Source organism: Nomascus leucogenys, chromosome 8, assembly GCF_006542625.1.
Source record: "Nomascus leucogenys isolate Asia chromosome 8, Asia_NLE_v1, whole genome shotgun sequence".
NCBI classification, from domain to species: Eukaryota; Metazoa; Chordata; class Mammalia; order Primates; family Hylobatidae; genus Nomascus; species Nomascus leucogenys.
Window position 1 is genome coordinate 21,171,279 of NC_044388.1, and position 16,713 is coordinate 21,187,991.

The 16,713-nt window shown below is 42.6% G+C and overlaps 1 protein-coding gene across 2 annotated transcripts in view; it reads right to left on the minus strand.

Annotated features, from left to right (window-relative positions):
- Positions 1-15,299, minus strand: part of ANKRD28 (ankyrin repeat domain 28) — a 194,319-nt gene extending 179,020 nt beyond the window's left edge. The window contains exon 1 of one of the 2 annotated variants that reach the window (XM_030816857.1): positions 14,866-15,299. In XM_030816857.1, the coding sequence (XP_030672717.1) occupies positions 14,866-14,892 (27 nt within the window). In that variant the 5' untranslated portion in view covers positions 14,893-15,299. The remainder of the gene's footprint in view (positions 1-14,865) is intronic. The other variant, XM_030816858.1, reaches the window with a different exon arrangement.
- Positions 15,300-16,713: the final 1,414 nt, after the last annotated feature.

The following is a 16,713-nucleotide window of genomic DNA, read 5'->3' on the forward strand; positions in this document are numbered from 1 at the left end:
AAGATGATATACAGAAATTCAGTTTTATAATAAAAGATTAACTGAATGAGAATTTGTTTTATTAAGGGACTCTATTTGTATTAGTCGGTTCTCACACTGCTATAAAATACCTGAAACTGGGTAATTTACAAAGAAAAGAGGTTTAATTGGCTCACAGTTTTGCAGGTTGTATAGGAAGCATAGCAGCTTCTGCTTCTGGGGAGGCCTCAGGAAACTTATAATCATGGCAGAAGGCAAAGGAAAAGCAGGCATATCTTACATGGCTGGAGCAGGAGCAAGATGGGGACGGGGGGGTGCTAGGCACTTTTAAACAACCAGATCTCCCGAGAATGTAGAACAGTACCAAGGGGGGGCTGGGCGCGGTGGCTCACGCTTGTAATCCCAGCACTTTGGGAGGCCGAGGTGGGCGGATCACGAGGTCAGGAGATCGAGACCATGGTGAAACCCCATCTCTACTAAAAAATACAAAAAATTAGCCGGGCGTGGTGGCGGGCGCCTGTAGTCCCAGCTACTCGGAGAGGCTGAGGCAGGAGAATGGCGTGAACCCGGGAGGCGGAGCTTGCAGTGAGCTGAGATTGCGCCACTGCACTCCAGCCTGGGCGACAGAGCGATACTCCGTCTCAAAAAAAAAAAAAAAAAAAAAAAGAACAGTACCAAGGGGGAAATCCCCCATGATCCAGTCACCTCCCACCAGGTCCCACCTCCAACATTGGGGATTACAAGTAGACATGAGATTTAGGCAGGGACACAAATCCAAACCATATCACTATTTTAAAAATAACTTAAAATGCATTTCTTCAAAATAGCAAGTCACCTATTATTAAATGAGTGGATTAACTGTTACATAACATATACACAATCTTCCAGAACATTTCTAAAGTATATATATTCCATATTACATTTATCCCTCTTGACTAGCTTCTCAATTGGGAAATACTCCAACTAGGCCCTCTTTGTCCCGAGAATGTCTAAAAGATTACAGCTCCTTGGCATTATCTGTTGAAGTTTCTTGATCGCAGACATCTCTATTTCAATCATTCAGGCTATTACAGACATGCTAGTTTCTAACTACCTGCCTATGCCTTGGATTAGGCTACTTATTAGATCTACTTGACTAATACCACACCTGCTATTCTATCTGGTTTAAACTCCACTGCTCACCCTGATGCTGAAGTCCGCTTATACATCCCTTAAAAGCTAGCTGTTGTTAACCTTCACGTATTAGTCCACTCTCACATTGCTATAAATAACTACCTGAGACTGGGTAATTTACAAAGAAAAGAGGTTTAATTGACTCACAGTTCCACAGGCTTAATAAAAAGTATGACTCAAGAAACTTAGAATCACGGTGGAGGGCGAAGGGGAAGCAAGCACGTCTTAATATGGTGGAGCAGGAGGTAAGGGTATGTGCCATACACTTTAAACCACTGCATCTCGTGAAAACGCGCTCACTAATCAAGAGAACAGCAAGGGGGAAATCTGCCCCAACAATCCAATAGCCTCTCACCAGTCCCCTCCTCTGACATGTGGAGATTACAATTTGAGAAGAAATTTGGGTGGGGACACACAGCCAAACCATATCATTCCACACCTGGCCACTCCCAAATCTCATGTCCTTTTCACATTTCAAAACCAACCACGCCTTTCCAATAGTCGCCCCAAATCTTAACTCATCCCAGCGTTAACTCAGAAGCCCAAGCCCAAAGTCTCATCTGAGACAAGGCAAGTCTCTTCCATCTACGAGCCTGTAAAATCAAAAACAAGTTAGTTACTTGAAAGATACAATGGAGGTACAGGCATTGGGTAAATGTTCCCGTTCCAATGGGAGAAACTGGCCAAAACAGAGGCTACTGGCCCCATGCAAGTCTGAAACCCAGCAGGGCAGTCATTAAATCTTAAAGCTCCAAAATAATCTCCTTTGACTCCATGTCTCACATCCAGGGCACACTGATGCAAGAGGTGAGCTCTCAAGGCCTTGGGCAGCTCTGCCTCTGTGGCTCTGCAGGGTAAAGCCCATGAGGCTGCTTTCACAAACAATATATACAGGGTCTGGAAGTCAATAGCTGAAAGCTTACCTACCATATAAATGCGTTAAAAAATACAAACAGTATAAACCAAGGGCAACAGTTCCTAAATTCTGACCATTTTATAACAATCTAAGGAGCTCCACTGATTAAAGTAACAGTGGATGTTGTAATGGATAAATCCCAAATTACCACTTAACAGAATAGGTTATTTTTATTTCATGCTCACATAAAGTCAAAAAATCTATCTAAACGATCAGCTGGGTGTGCCTGAGGAGGTTGGAGACAACCCAGGCTGAAGGAAGTTCAGTTCTCTTTGACCCCTCATTTCCAAAGTTGCTCTGGCAACCATCACCCAGCCAGCAGGTGGAAAAGAAAGAGAATCTTTCAAGGGAGGTTTCTATTTGCCAGGACTAAAGTAACACTCCACACTTCTGCTTTATTTCCTATGGCCAGATTTCAATCATATGGCCATCCCCAAACACAAAAGGTGTAGTAAATATAAGTTAGCTGGGGCCTGGGAGAAAAGAAAACAAGTTTGGTAAACAGCAAGCTGGTCTTTACCACAAGAGGTTTTAAGACACAGATTCCGGGGCATTACCTCCAGGAGATCATCATTCAGCAGGTCTAATAGGATCCCAAAGAATCTGTGTTTAAGCTTGCCAAGTGATTCTGATGTATGCTCCAAAGTTAGGAAACAATGGCTTATAAAGTAAAGAACTTGGAGCAAACAAGAAACATTTCCATGAAAAATTTAAAAGAATGTACTAAATAAAAACTAAAAAGTGATGAAAAAATTAAGACTTCATGCCTAAGAGAATATAGGGTGCAACTGGGATTGCTTGTGATAGCAATCTCATATGACTTTCTTCCTAACTCTAGTAGCTTCTTAGGTTTTCTTTCCTCCATTCATTCCATATTTTCCATGATACTCTGCTGGGCCATGAGGTTTTTCTCATTCCTTGAGTGACCTCATTCACTTTAATTATCACCTAAAAGCCCAGCCTCACATTTAACTGCCTACTGTAACAACACTTCTCCATTTAGATGTCCTCAATCTATCCAAAACTGAATTCACCTCACCTTCAAACCAGCTCTTCCAGCATGCTCTATCCACGTAGGCCCTCTAGTCAAATCCCCAGGAGTCACTGAAGAGTCATCCTTCTCCGTCAGCCCTACTATCCAGTTATCAAGTCCTATCAATTTTGCATCCTAAGTATCTCTGGAATCCATCCCCTTTGCCAGTGTCTTAGGTCAAACAGCTTTTCAAATGGATAGCACTTCCTACCAGTTCCACCTTCCTCCAGCTTCACCTTCAAGACAAACCTATATTCTATACTATCTTCCAGAATTGACTCAAAACAAAATCCTGCACCGATTCCCTGCTTTGCCTCTTCCAGTGGCTCATCATTGCTTTCAGAATAAAGTTCCAACTTAGAACTCAGCACACAGGATCTGCATGATTTCGCCCTTATCTCCACCAGGGTCCTCTCTTCTCACTTCAAGTCCTCTGTGTTGCAACCATATTTACTTCTTGACAGTTCTCCAAACACACTCTTGTGTCCTTTTGAGTCTGGTATAGCACTTGATGCACCATAAAATCAGAGTCAAATAAATTTACAAACAGTCATGCTGAATTTGGGGCAACACAAATGTAGCTAACTGGAATCATCAAATAGGCAGATGTTAGAGAGATTCAAACTTAGGTGAAAACTCAAAACCAGAGCCACAAATTTGGGAATCACCACTAAAGAAACAGTATTTGGAAGTCTTAAGAATGAAGAAGCTCTGACAATAATGTGATCTTGGTTAAAACCAGGGGATTTTTCTTTCCTAAACTTTCATTATACCCAAATAGCTACAATGCCCAAGACAGGGGCTAGTATTTAATCCATGTTTAAGAAGCTAACAATGGCTGAATGCAGTGGCTCACACCTGTAATCCCAGTGCTTTGGGAAGCCAAGGTAAGAGGATCACTTGAGCCTAAAGGCTGAAGACCAGCCTGGGCAACAGGGGGAGACCTATCTCTACAAAAAAATTAAAAAATTAGCCAGGCATAGTGGCGCATGCCTGTGGTCCCACCTACTCAGGAGGCTGAGGTGGGAGAATCGCTTGAGCCCAGGAGGTCGAGGCTGCAAGTAAGCCATGATCACACCACTGCACTACAGCCTGGGTGACAAAGTGAGACCTTATCTCAAAAAACAAAAACAAAAACAAAACAAAACAAAATAGCAGCAGCTAACAATCAATAAACTAGAAATAGGAAGGAACTTCCTCAACCTAATAAAAACCATCTATGAAAAACCAACAGCTACATCATACTTAATGATGAAAGATCACGAACAAGACAAGGATGTCTACTCTCACCACTTCTACTGAACATTGTACTGGAGGTTCTAGTCTGGGCAAGCAAGCAAGAAATAAAAAGCAACCAGACTGGAAAGAAAAAAGCAAAATTATCTCTAGTCACGGAAAATTATCTCTAGCCACTAAAAAAGTATTAGTGCTAATAAGAAAGTTCAACAAAGTTGTAGGATTCAAGAGCAATATATAAAATCACTTGTATTTCTATATATTACCAATAAACAACCTAAAAATAAGAAAATTCCATACACAATAGCATTTTAAAACCTTAGAAATTTAACAAAGTCCAAAACTTGTACTCTTGAAACTACAAGATACGATGAGATTAAAGAACCTTAATAAATGGAAAGCATCCCATGTTCATGGAAAGACTATTATCATTAAGATGGCAATATTTCCCAAATTGATCTATTGATTCAATGCAATACCTATCGAAATTACAACTGTCTTTTTGGCAGAAGTTGACCCATGGATGCTAAAATATGGGAATGCAAGTGACCCATAAAAGCCAAAATCTTGAAAAACAAAAACAAAGTTGGAAGACTTGCACTTCCCACTTTCAAGCTTACTACTGAAGGAGTGAAGGATCTGTCATTCCAAGATATAAGTCAGATTGGTATAGTGATTATTTTGAGTTGAAAACCTCAGAGAAATTGTAGTTTTCTACAAAGACAGGGTGAGCTAACCTGTCTCTTCCTACACGCAGCAAGACATAAAGATTCCTCTAGGAGGGGTACCCTCACCATACCAGGTAGAGAAAAATAACCCTTACTTCCAGAGACTTGGAATTGGAAGCTACAATGGACCTGAATAAATATTCTTAAGGAAGTAATCCTTATCTTCTACCTGTTTCACACCCCTCCCCAATATATCTCCTAGTTATTCCCCTAGAAAATTTTCTGCCCCAGCCAGATTTTCTTTGTTCTATCATTTTTCCTCAAATTTATCATTCTTTTTCGAAAAAGTACAAAAGCATCTTGCTTTGGTCACTTCTTCAGAATTCAATCTCTTGTGAAGATCACCATGTATACAGAAAACTTATTAAATTTGTACATTTTTCTCGTTAATCTGCCTGGTGTCAATGTGGTTTCTAGACTCAGCTGAAAAGCCTAGTAAGAGGTTAAAGTGGGGTTGGAAGCGATCTCTGACTCTGTACACTACAAAGCTACAGTTACCAAGACAGCATGGTACTGGCATGGGGACAGACATATAGACCAACGGAATAGAACTGAGAGCCCAGAAATAAACTCTCACATTTAGAGTCAACTGATTTATGATACAGATGCCAAGACAATTCAATGGGGGAAAGACTAGTTTTTTCAACAAATGGCACTGGGACAACTGGGTATCTACATGCAATAAATAAATATATATATATATATATATATATATATATATATCTAGAGAGAGAGAGAGAGAGAAGTTGAAATCCTACCTCATAGCATATACAAAACAACTCAAAATGGATCACAGCCCTTAATGTAAGAGCTAAAAACTTTTCCTTATATTAGCTCCCTAGGGCTAACAAATGACCATAACAGATGACCATAAATTTGGTAGCTTAAAAAAACAGAAATGTATTCTCTCACAGTTGTGGAGAGTACTAGCCTGAAATCAAGGTGACCTTCTGAACACTAAGGGGAAGTCCTTCCTTGCCTTTTCCAGCATCTGGGCTCCTGGAGTTCACTAGCTTGGAACTGCAAGACTCCAACCTTTGCCCCATCTTTACATGGCCTTCTTGCCTACTGTCTCTGTCTTCTCTTCTGTTGGGTTCAGGGGGCTTCTGGGCTGAACACACGGAGATTCCTGCACAGTGGCATCCCCAGACAGGGCATGGAAGCTTCTACTCTTTCTGCCATACTTCACCCTATGTATTTCTTCCATCTGTATCCTTTTGTAACATCCTTTAGAATAAATAAGTAAAAATAAGGTTTTCCCTGAGTTCTGTGAACTGCTCCACCAAATTAATCAAACCCAAGGAGGGGGTCATGGGAACTCCAATTTATAGCCAGTCATCAGAAGCCCAAGTAAAACAACTTGGGGCTTGCAACTGGCATCGGAAGTGGAGGCAGTCTTGTGGGACTGCACTTGTGAATCTGACAATATCTACAGGTAGACAGTGTCAGAAATGAACTGAATGAGAGGACATCTAGCTGGTGTACAATGGAGAATTTGCTGAAGAACTGGTTGCTTCCTTGGTATGTGGGGGAAAACTGAAATGTGACACATTTGCTCACAAAAGCATTCTATGTTGTCAGATTATAGTAAAAGAAACTGGGTTTTTTTTTTTTTCCTATATCCTTATCACAAATAAATACTTCTCCAAAAAAGACACACAAATGGCCAATATGCACACAAAAAGATGCTCAACATCATTAGCCATCAAAACTGCAATAAGATACTACTTCATGACTAGGTGCAGTGGCTCACACCTGTAATCCTAGCACTTTGGGAGGCCGGGGAGGGGGAGGGCTGCACATCGCTTGAACTCATAAATTAAAGGCCAGCCTGGGCAACATGGCAAAAACCCCTCTCTGCCAAAAATAAAAAAAATTAGCTGTGAATAGTGGCATGTACCTGTAGTCCCAGCTACTTGGGGAACTGAGGCAGGAGGATAACTTGAGCCCAGGAGGTTGAAGCTGCAGTGAGCCATGATCATGCCACTACACTCCAACCTGAGTCACAAAGTGAGACTCTGTGTCAAAAATAAATAAATAAATAAATAAAAGAGATACAACTTCAGACACACTAGGATGGCTATAATTTAAGACAGACAATAACGAGTAGTATTGAGGATGTGGAGAAACTGGAATGCTCATACGCTGCTGGGAATGAAAAATGGTGCAGCCACTCTAGAAAACAGAATAGTTCCTCAAAAGGCTAAATACAGAGTTACCATATTACCCAATGATTCCATTCCCATATCCCAGATAAATGAAAACTTATGTCTACATAAAATCTTGTACACAAATGTTTATATCAGCATAACAACCAAAAAATGTAAACACAAATGTCCATGAACTGATGAATGGATAAAGAAAATATGGTATATCCACACAATGGATTATTCAGCAATTAAAAATAAATACCGATACTTGCTGCAAAGTGGATGAACCCTGAAAACACACTAAGTGAAACAGGAAAAGTCTACAGAGACAGAATAGTAGTTGTCAAGAAGCTGGCAAGAATGGAGGTTTGGGGGTTGATAGTTTAGGGGTAAGAGGTTTTTGTCATAAAATGTTCTAAAATTGATTATGGTGGTACTTGCACAATTTTGTGAATATATTAAAAAACACTGAATTGTACAGTTTAAGTGTGTGTGTGAATTACATCCCAATAATGCTGGTTAAAATATAAAAAAAGATCAAACTTTTTAACACAGAAATTGTTCAAGAGAAAAGGCTGCCTCTCTATACTAATTTATGCTTATTATAAAACCTGTATTTCTTTAGTATTTTTGGTAACAGGAAATAAATGTAATGCTCATCTATAACAACTCTTATTCTAAGCTTCTGAAACAAGTATTTCTCTACACAATTTTCTTTTTAAAGTATTTTAACTGTCTTGTGCTAGATGTTTTAATATTATCTTTGGCCTTAAATCCTGAGGAATAGAAAATACATACCTTTAAACGTATAAATAGATAAATCTAGATAAGTAAACCCTTACCAATAAGAATGTCAACTTAGGCTGGGCGCGGTGGCTCACGCCTGTAATCCCAGCACTTTGGGAGGCCCAGGCGGGCAGATCACGAGGTCAGGAGATCCAGACCATCCTGGCTAACACAGTGAAACCCCGTCTCTACTAAAAATACAAAAAATTAGCCGGGCATGGTGGCGGGTGCCTGTAATCCCAGCTATTTGGAAGGCTGAGAGAGGAGAATGGCGTGAACCTGGGAGGTGGAGCTTGCAGCGAGCCGAGATTGCGCCACTGCACTCCAGCCTGGGCCACTCACTCAATGTCAACTTAAATTGACTAGGCAAAATTAGTCTTCTCAAAAAAGTTAATAAGCGTAATAATTCTATCCAGACTGTACTATGTAAGCCAATCAGCATACATATAGAAGAATCCTGGTAACTTTTTTTTAAAGCATTATTGCTTAAGGAGGGTGAATGAATAATTTAATAGCATAACTAAAAATTGGGGATGAGGGATGGGAATGGAAATTAAACCTAAAATATTTGAAAAATTAAACCATTTCAACTTTACATTGTATACAATACCCCAGTAACAGTTTAAAACATTACTGTTTTAAGTAACTAATAATTTCATTAATTTTGGCTTTAAATTTAAGGTATGACTTTGTGACTGATTTGATAGGATGTGAACCGCCCACAGGATACATTATTCAAAACAAAAGACCTAATCCTTAATTATTTCCTCCAGGTACAGGGTATTTTCCATTGGCATCTCACCCCAGTCCAGAATGAGTACATTCACTGAATATAAATTTTACATTAGACTAGAAAATTAAAAAGGAAATTAGACAAAATGCTGAAAAAACTTAATGTATCCCAAATATAACTATTTGGGTTATCTGCTCTTGAACTACCATAATCAATGTTTTTTGTTTTTTTGTTTTTGAGATGGAGTCTCGTTCTGTCGCTCAGGCTGGAGTGCAGTGGTACGATTTCGGTTCACTGCAAGCTCCGCCTCCCAGGTTCATGTCATTCTCCTGCCTCAGCTTCTCAAGTAGCTGAGACTACAGGCGCCCGCCACCACGCCCGGCTTTTTTGTATTTTTAGTAGAGATAGGATTTCACCGTGTTAGCCAGGATGGTCTCGATCTCCTGACCTCGTGATCTGCCCGCCTCGGTCTCCCAAAGTGCTGGGATTACAGGCGTGATCCACCGTGCCTGGCCCTATAATCAATGTTTAATTGTATTTTTATAATGTTGAATTTACCCTAGTGGAACTATGTATCCAAAAAATTACCAATTATCATACGACTCCAAGACACTCAATTGTAGATACAAACAGGTCATTAATATAGCTATGAGAAATATTTTAAGATATACTCACTCTGATTCAAACTTTTGCCTAGTACTTAATGTTCTGTACTAAAATATTTTACGTATGTTCTGATTTACAGCAGTAGCTACCTAACTGGTCTTGGGTGTCCCTGTTTGTCTGCCTTTTGTAATCTACTCTTCCAAAACCTGTAATGGTTATCTAACTTTCAGTGATCATGGACCCCTCTGAGGATCTAATAAAGTTATAAATCCTCTTGAGTAAAATACATACCGGCACATTCTTGCCAAAACCTTCGCTGGCCCTATTTTAAGGAGGCCCAGCTCAAACGTCCCATCACTTACCAATGAAGTTCAAACTTCTCAGCCTGGGATTCAAAGTACTTAATGTAGTCACTGTTAACTTAGCTAATTTATCTTCTCTTTTCCAACTACACACCCCAATCAAGACTATCTCCTGATTATCCCAACCATCCTTCCTGGCTTGCCTTCACAGTTCCCTCTTGTTGCTTTCACTGACAACTGCTTGCTTTCAACATCCACATATACTTCTGGTGAACCTAAAATACCTCCCCTGCCATGAAGGCTTCCCTCCACTTACAATCAGGTTATCTGATCCTTTTAAATTCTGAAACACGTTATCTGCACCTCTTATGGAGCTCACCAGGTTCTATTTTGTATTGCAAAAGGTATCCAAAAAGTGAGGAAACAGAGAACTTGTTTTTGAACTGTATGTTATATTTTCAATTAATATGCTCCACGTTTTCCTTCAGCCTCTATAAGCCTTTTCATGTGATGTATCTCACTTACCCTACATCTATGCGTTTTTTTTCCCTCTTCTAAGGGTAGAGATGGTAGCTACTCCACCCTTGTGTCCCGTCATCTCCAGCACAAAATGGGAAGACACGCCGGGCGTGATGGCTCACGCCTGTAGTTCCAGCACTTTGGGAGGCCAAAGTGGGTGGCTCACAAGGTCACGAGATTGAGACTATCCTGGCCAACAAGGTGAAACCCCGTCTCTACTAAAATTACAAAAATTAGCTGGGTGTGGTGGTGGGCGCCTGTAGTCCCAGCTACTAGGGAGGCTGAGGCAGGAGAATTGCTTGAACTAGGGAGGCAGAGGTTGCAGTGAGCCAAGATCGTGCCACTGCACTCCAGCCTGGTGACAGAGCAAAACTCCATCTCAAAAACAAACAAACAAACAAACAAAAAAAAAAAACAGGAAGACACCTGCTACATAGAGTACCTGAATATCTGGGCATCAGTGTTCTTCTTCAAGTATTTCATCCATTCTGTATCCCCTACTGTAAGATTTCCCAAGAATCGTCATTTTTTTGTGTTTTTTTTCCTCAAAGATCAAACAATGCTCCACTCTTAGTGTGTACTTGATCAAATAAGAACTTATTAACTATCCAAAATAGTGGTTAAGTTACTTACATTCATCCAACACCTTTCTCACTGATATATGCCAACCCTGTTTAAAAAAACAAAAAACAAAAAAAAAACCCAACACCTTAAACGTATCAGTCCTCACCATTAACCCATAAGGGAGCACACAAAGATGGCTCCTACACAAAAATGATCCAAATGTAAAAGCTATTACCCTTTAGTACTGCTGCAAACAAAGTTCATTAAACAAATTCCAAAAACAAAAATAAATACTATCCTAGATTACACATATGCATACTACGGAAGGCAGTGAGATGACCTGAGTACAGAAACTTCTTTTAGGAATTCCTAAACATGATACAAAAATTTATGACCAACAGATTCCTGCACAGCATGGAAGAACCTTAAAAATATGCTAAGTGAATGAGATACAAAAAGCCACATATTGTATGATTCCATTTATCTGAGATATCCAGAATAGGCAAATTCAGAGACAGAAAGCAGATTAGTGGCTGCCAGGGCTGGGAGAAAGCGAAAATGGAGAGTAACAGCTAATGGGTATGGGGTTTCTTTTTGGAAATGATAAAAATATTTTCGAATTGGATGGTGATAATGGTTTGCAGTTTGGTGAACATACTAAAAACCACTCAACTGTACCCTTTAAGAGGGTGAACTTTATGGTATGTAGGCTTTATTGCAATTTGTAAAAAGTGTTTTGACCACACTGGCCGTTTTATCTAGAAGAAAACCGTATTTAATGGGAATCTTACTTTGTAGTTTTGTTTTTTCAAACTGATCTAAACCAGCAGTTATAAAAACTGGTTCCTTACTAGTCCTTTTTAAAAACCAAAGCATTAATTGTTGTCAATGGTAGCTACCGACTTGCCAACGTTTACAAATACCTGTAGAGAGAGGTTTTGTCTAGCAATCTGGATTTCTGGCTTCCAAAAAGAAAAAAAAATGGAGTTCTAAAAATGCTAGGCACACCAGCACTGTAACAATGGCTTGAAGCTAGGCAGCCACTAACATACTTGTTGTTCATATTTGCCATGATGTCCACTACTCCCTATTGTCTTCTCAACACTGAAGCCCAATGTCAATTACCATTTAACTTACTGGTTGTGAGTCTGTGATCCCTAAACAATGATCTTCTACCCTTCTTATTAGGGTGTACTGCTCACAAATTAAAATGTAATTGTGGATGATTACATTTTAACATACCAACTGCAAGAATGAAAACCGTAACACTGATATTAGAAAAAACCCTGCAATTGTCACAAATTTATTCAAACTAAAGTGAAAATTCAAGGAAAAAATGTGTCCATTCCTATAAACAGAAAACAAATTATTTTCAGTTTACAATTAAAAATCATTTTCATCTACTCATAGTCAGAAAGTAATGCAGTAATAACTTCTTACCCCCATAATTAGGTGGTGGCACAAAATGAGAGAAAATTATCTTATTCAAATTGATTGGCTATGAGAACAAATTGCTTTACTTACTGATTTTATGTTTAAACCATCTAGAACCCTCCTGATGCTTAAATGAACAAAGAAAAACAACCCTTTTGCATTTGTAGCTTATATGTATTAAACTGTATTTTACAAAGCCAGAAGAAAACAAAACACAAGGTGAATAGGGAAACAGACCTAGAAAAGTACATTCTACTACTTCCTATGTCAAGTGTATATAAGGCTTTTGAGCTAAAAGTGATGGCCAGTACCACCCAGCTTTAGAAGTCTCTATGTCCTTACCCGTATCTTCTCCATTACTCCAAACAAAATAATCTAGCTGACCTGCTTTTCCTGTAGATGGGAAAGTTTAAGAATATTTGCTATTTCACTTTTACCATCATTTCCAATGGCTAATAAAACAACATATAAGATACCCTCTAAAAACAACTATTCCCTTTAAACTAGGCAAAACCAAACTTATTTCTCAAAGTCTTCCAAAAGAGAGACCAGATGAGCCAATTACTTAGTAGTTTAGAGGTAAACCTCAACGTTCTTTTTCCCCGACCATTAGATTTACAAGTGACATTTATTTTTTGTGGGGGATGGAGTCTCACTCTGTTGCCCAGGCTGGAATGCAGTGGCACGACCTCCGCTCACTGCAACCTCTGTCTCCCGGGTTCAATCACTTCTACTGTCGCAGCCTCCAGAGTAGCTGGGATTACAGGTGCGTGCCACCACACCCGACTAATTTTTGTATTTTTAAGAGAAACGGGGTTTCACCATGTTGGCCAGGCTGGTCTTGAACTCCTGACCTCAAGTGATCTGCCTGCCTCGGCCTCCCAAAGTGTTGGGATTACAGGCGTGAGCCACCGCGCCTGGCCGCAAGTGGCATTTTAAAGCTCAATATTACCACTGAATATTAATGGGTATACATAAGACTGGAGTGGCATCACAATTTTCTCACAATTGCAATTCCAGAATAAAATCCAGTTGCACTTTTGCTTAACACAATCCTGAAAAACACAATCCTGTTTCTGTTAAAACCTGATGGTGAATCAAATATGAGGCTCTCCTAAAAGTTCACCAAATTTCTAATGCACATAGTAATCTAAATCACAAAAACAACCTTTTCAAAAATGCAGGACTAGAAACAAAGGAAAACATCGATCAGTCGTTACTTCAACCATTAACAATGGAAGCACAAAGTGCCATTTGACTGGTAAAGGTTACTGGAAAATCCAGATCTTGAGTTTCACATTGTTAAGAGTATAAGATGCACGGACTGTACTGGAATTAGCAGAAATGGTTTCTGCTATAACTGCTTTACCTGCTATTCTCTAACACTGCTGTCCAGAAGAACTATCTGAACTGAGATAAATGTTCTATGTCTGTCCTATTCAATACAATAGCCAATAGCTACATGTGGCTACTGAGCACTTAAAATGTGGCTAGCAAAACTAAGGAACTTGGTTTAATTTCAATTAAATTGATACATGTGGCTAGTGGCTCTCTTATAGGACAGAATAGGTGTATAATTTGAAATACAAGGTATAAACTGTATTGACTAAACTGTAGTTTTTCAAAGTATCATGCCCTGATGTTAACACCAGGGAAGACCATTCTGATACCAAATGATACACAAGGTCTGCGATCAGCCTAAACATAAAATTCACTTATGAAATGAGAATTCTTGATATTACTTAGATTCAGAATTTAAGGTGCAATCTTTATTAATATAAAAAATAGTCTCAGGTTCTTCTCCATTGTTTTCGCCAACGGGGTGCTCACTTTCAAAATAGTTTCCCAAAACATGAAAGTTATTTTCCCTTCAAATCTGTTCAACATCTTCTGTTCAGGAAAACAAATGGCAAAAATAAGTTGTTAACACTAGCAAGTGTCCTATGACAAATTAATGTTAAATGTCACACATTAATTTTCCTTTTCCTTAAAAGACGGGGAAAATGTTTGGCAGCGTCCGGATCTTTCAAAAGCCTTATTACTCATCTTTCCAAATGTTTAGGTGTATAAAACATTCAGATACAGTTGCGATTTCGTTCCTAGATACAAAGTAGTTTTTCAGTTCCAGAGAGTTACAAGTCTTTTTGACTTGTATTCCTTGACCAGCTCTTCCTAAGTCAAGAAAAGTAACAACATGGTGCACAAAATGTCAAAAGAAAACAAGTCTGGAAACTTGCAACTAGTCTCTAAGCGGAATCAACTGCCTTTAACCCGGAGAGAGAGTACCTCGCACTACCTAGCCAAGCAAACAGAACAAGGTCGTGACCCTGGGTCACGGCCGCCAGTACTGCTCCCGCCCGGCAGCCGGGAAGCCACCTGTTAGGCCCGAGCCTCACCTGGCAGGAAAGAGGAAGCGCTTGCCCGGCAGCTCGCCCGACGCGAGGGCGGTGAGCATGGAACCCGCCCCTCTTGCTGCAGCGGCTAGACCCCCGGCGGCACGTGGGCTTCACCCGGGCCCCGGCAGCTCTGACAAGCGGGTCGCCAGCGGACCCCGGCCCGCCGTCTCGCGCAGGTCCCCGGGGCAGGACCCCCGTTTCCCTCGCAACCACCCCGCCGAGCGGGCGCCCCAGCGGCCCACACTGCCCGTCCGCCCTGCTTCCCTTCCTACCCGGACGGCGCGATCCCGCCCTGCAGCCCCTCACCTACCTGGTCGCGGAGTTTGAGGAACGCCATGGCGGTCGCCTCCGCGCCCACTCCAGCCTCCTCCTCCGCCGCCGCCGCTGCCGCCGCCGCCCGGCCCACTGCTCCCGCACCAGTAGCCTTAGCCGCTGCCCGGGACCAGCGGGTCCGCGGCCGACTGCGCCGAGAAGACCGCGGGCAGGGGGCGGCGCCGCCTCCCCGGCCGCCCGCCGCCGCCGCCGCCGCCGCCGCCGAGAGGTAAGGAGCCCGGCCCGTCCCGCCTCCTCCTCTGAGGACTCCCCGCCCTCTTCCTTCCTTTCTTTCTCCTTCCCTCTGCTGCCTGCCCTACCCGCCGCTGCCGCCGCCGCCGCCTCCTCACGCCCCCTTCCCGAAATACCCTGGCAGCCCCCGCGGCCGCGTCGTTCCAGCCCGCGGCAGCGGCGGCATCCAAACTCCACAATATTACCACCACCGCCCGCCGCGATTGGCGGCCGCGCGGGGGAGAGGCCAGAGTAAGCCGAGCGCCCATTGGCCACGCCGCCGCGCTCGCTGGTGCCCCCCGCCTCCCGCGACGGGAGGGGCGGGCGGAGGAAGCCGCAAGGGTGGGCGCGGGGCCGGGGCGCGGGCGGGGCGGGGGAGTCGGCAGGGGCGCGGGCCGGGGGAGGGTGGCCAGGTGTCCCGGCTCCCAGGCGCGCGCCTCAGGCGTGGTGGGCGGAGCCCGGGGCGGAGGTAGCGGGGGGAGGTGGGGAACGGCCCCGGACTCGCACGTGGAGGTGGAGCGCGGACACCTCCCTCAGCCAGGGCAAGACTAAGGAGCTGGGTGAGGGACCGGAAGGGCTGGAAGGGGTGGGCACCTGGGGGCTGCGGCGAGTGGCGATGGGTGAGTCGAACTTGCACGTGGAGAAAGCGTGAGAATGCGCCCCTGGGTTTGGGGAGGGTGGGGAGCCAAGGAGTGGAATGAGAGGTGGTCACGGAATGGGGGGCGCTGCTGTCCTCCCCGGGGGCTGCAGGCCGAGACCGGGTGAGGGGCGGGGATGATGCTGGCACTCTGGACGGAAGGGCGTCGTCTTCGCAGCCGAACAGGTTGTGGACGCCCAATCCTTTTTATGCCCGTAGTCCCAATCCGAAGCTAAGCTGTGTGGTTTTCCCTTGAAAGCTTCCCAGCCAGGCTTGCTGCCTCCACCCCTTATTTCGCATCTGAAGCATTTTGCCTCCTACTCGAGAGAAATCAATTTTCTTAAACAAACAAACAAAAAAAGATGTGCAGGATTTCTAATAAATAGCATTCTTGGGTGGAGGAGAAGAGGAATGACTCCCTCATCCTGCCACACACACCCCCACGCCACCCCGCAGCTCTGAAACGGCTTTTCTTTCTTAGCCAGCCGCACGCTGTTGCCATTCCAGGCTCGTGTGGGAGAAGATTGTTGTGCGCCTGGGTCTGTCCGCCCGGGCGGCTCCAGCCTCTGGTTTATAAAAGGTGCAGATGGTTAAAACACAAACGTGTGACGTCAGGGTAGGTTTTTAAAAGTCTCTTCTACCCCCTACATCAGTTGTGTCTCTTGGGATGGACTTTATTTAGAGAATCGATTCGAGCCTAATGGCAGTCTAGAGAAATGGAGATCTTCGTCAGGACTATCAGATTATTGTAATGCTGCACTTACAACAAAAAACTTAGCTTTAGCCACGCAAAAAAAAAAAAAAAAAAAAAAATAGAGTGCAAGATCAAAAACACACCTGATTAACTGATAGTACGACCCTTCCAATATTCTTTGACATATCCATGCCATGGTTCCATTGAAACAATTTCTTACCTAAAATTATGTCCCTCGTCATGATATTTTCTACTTAAAATGGAGGAATTCTCTTAACTATGAT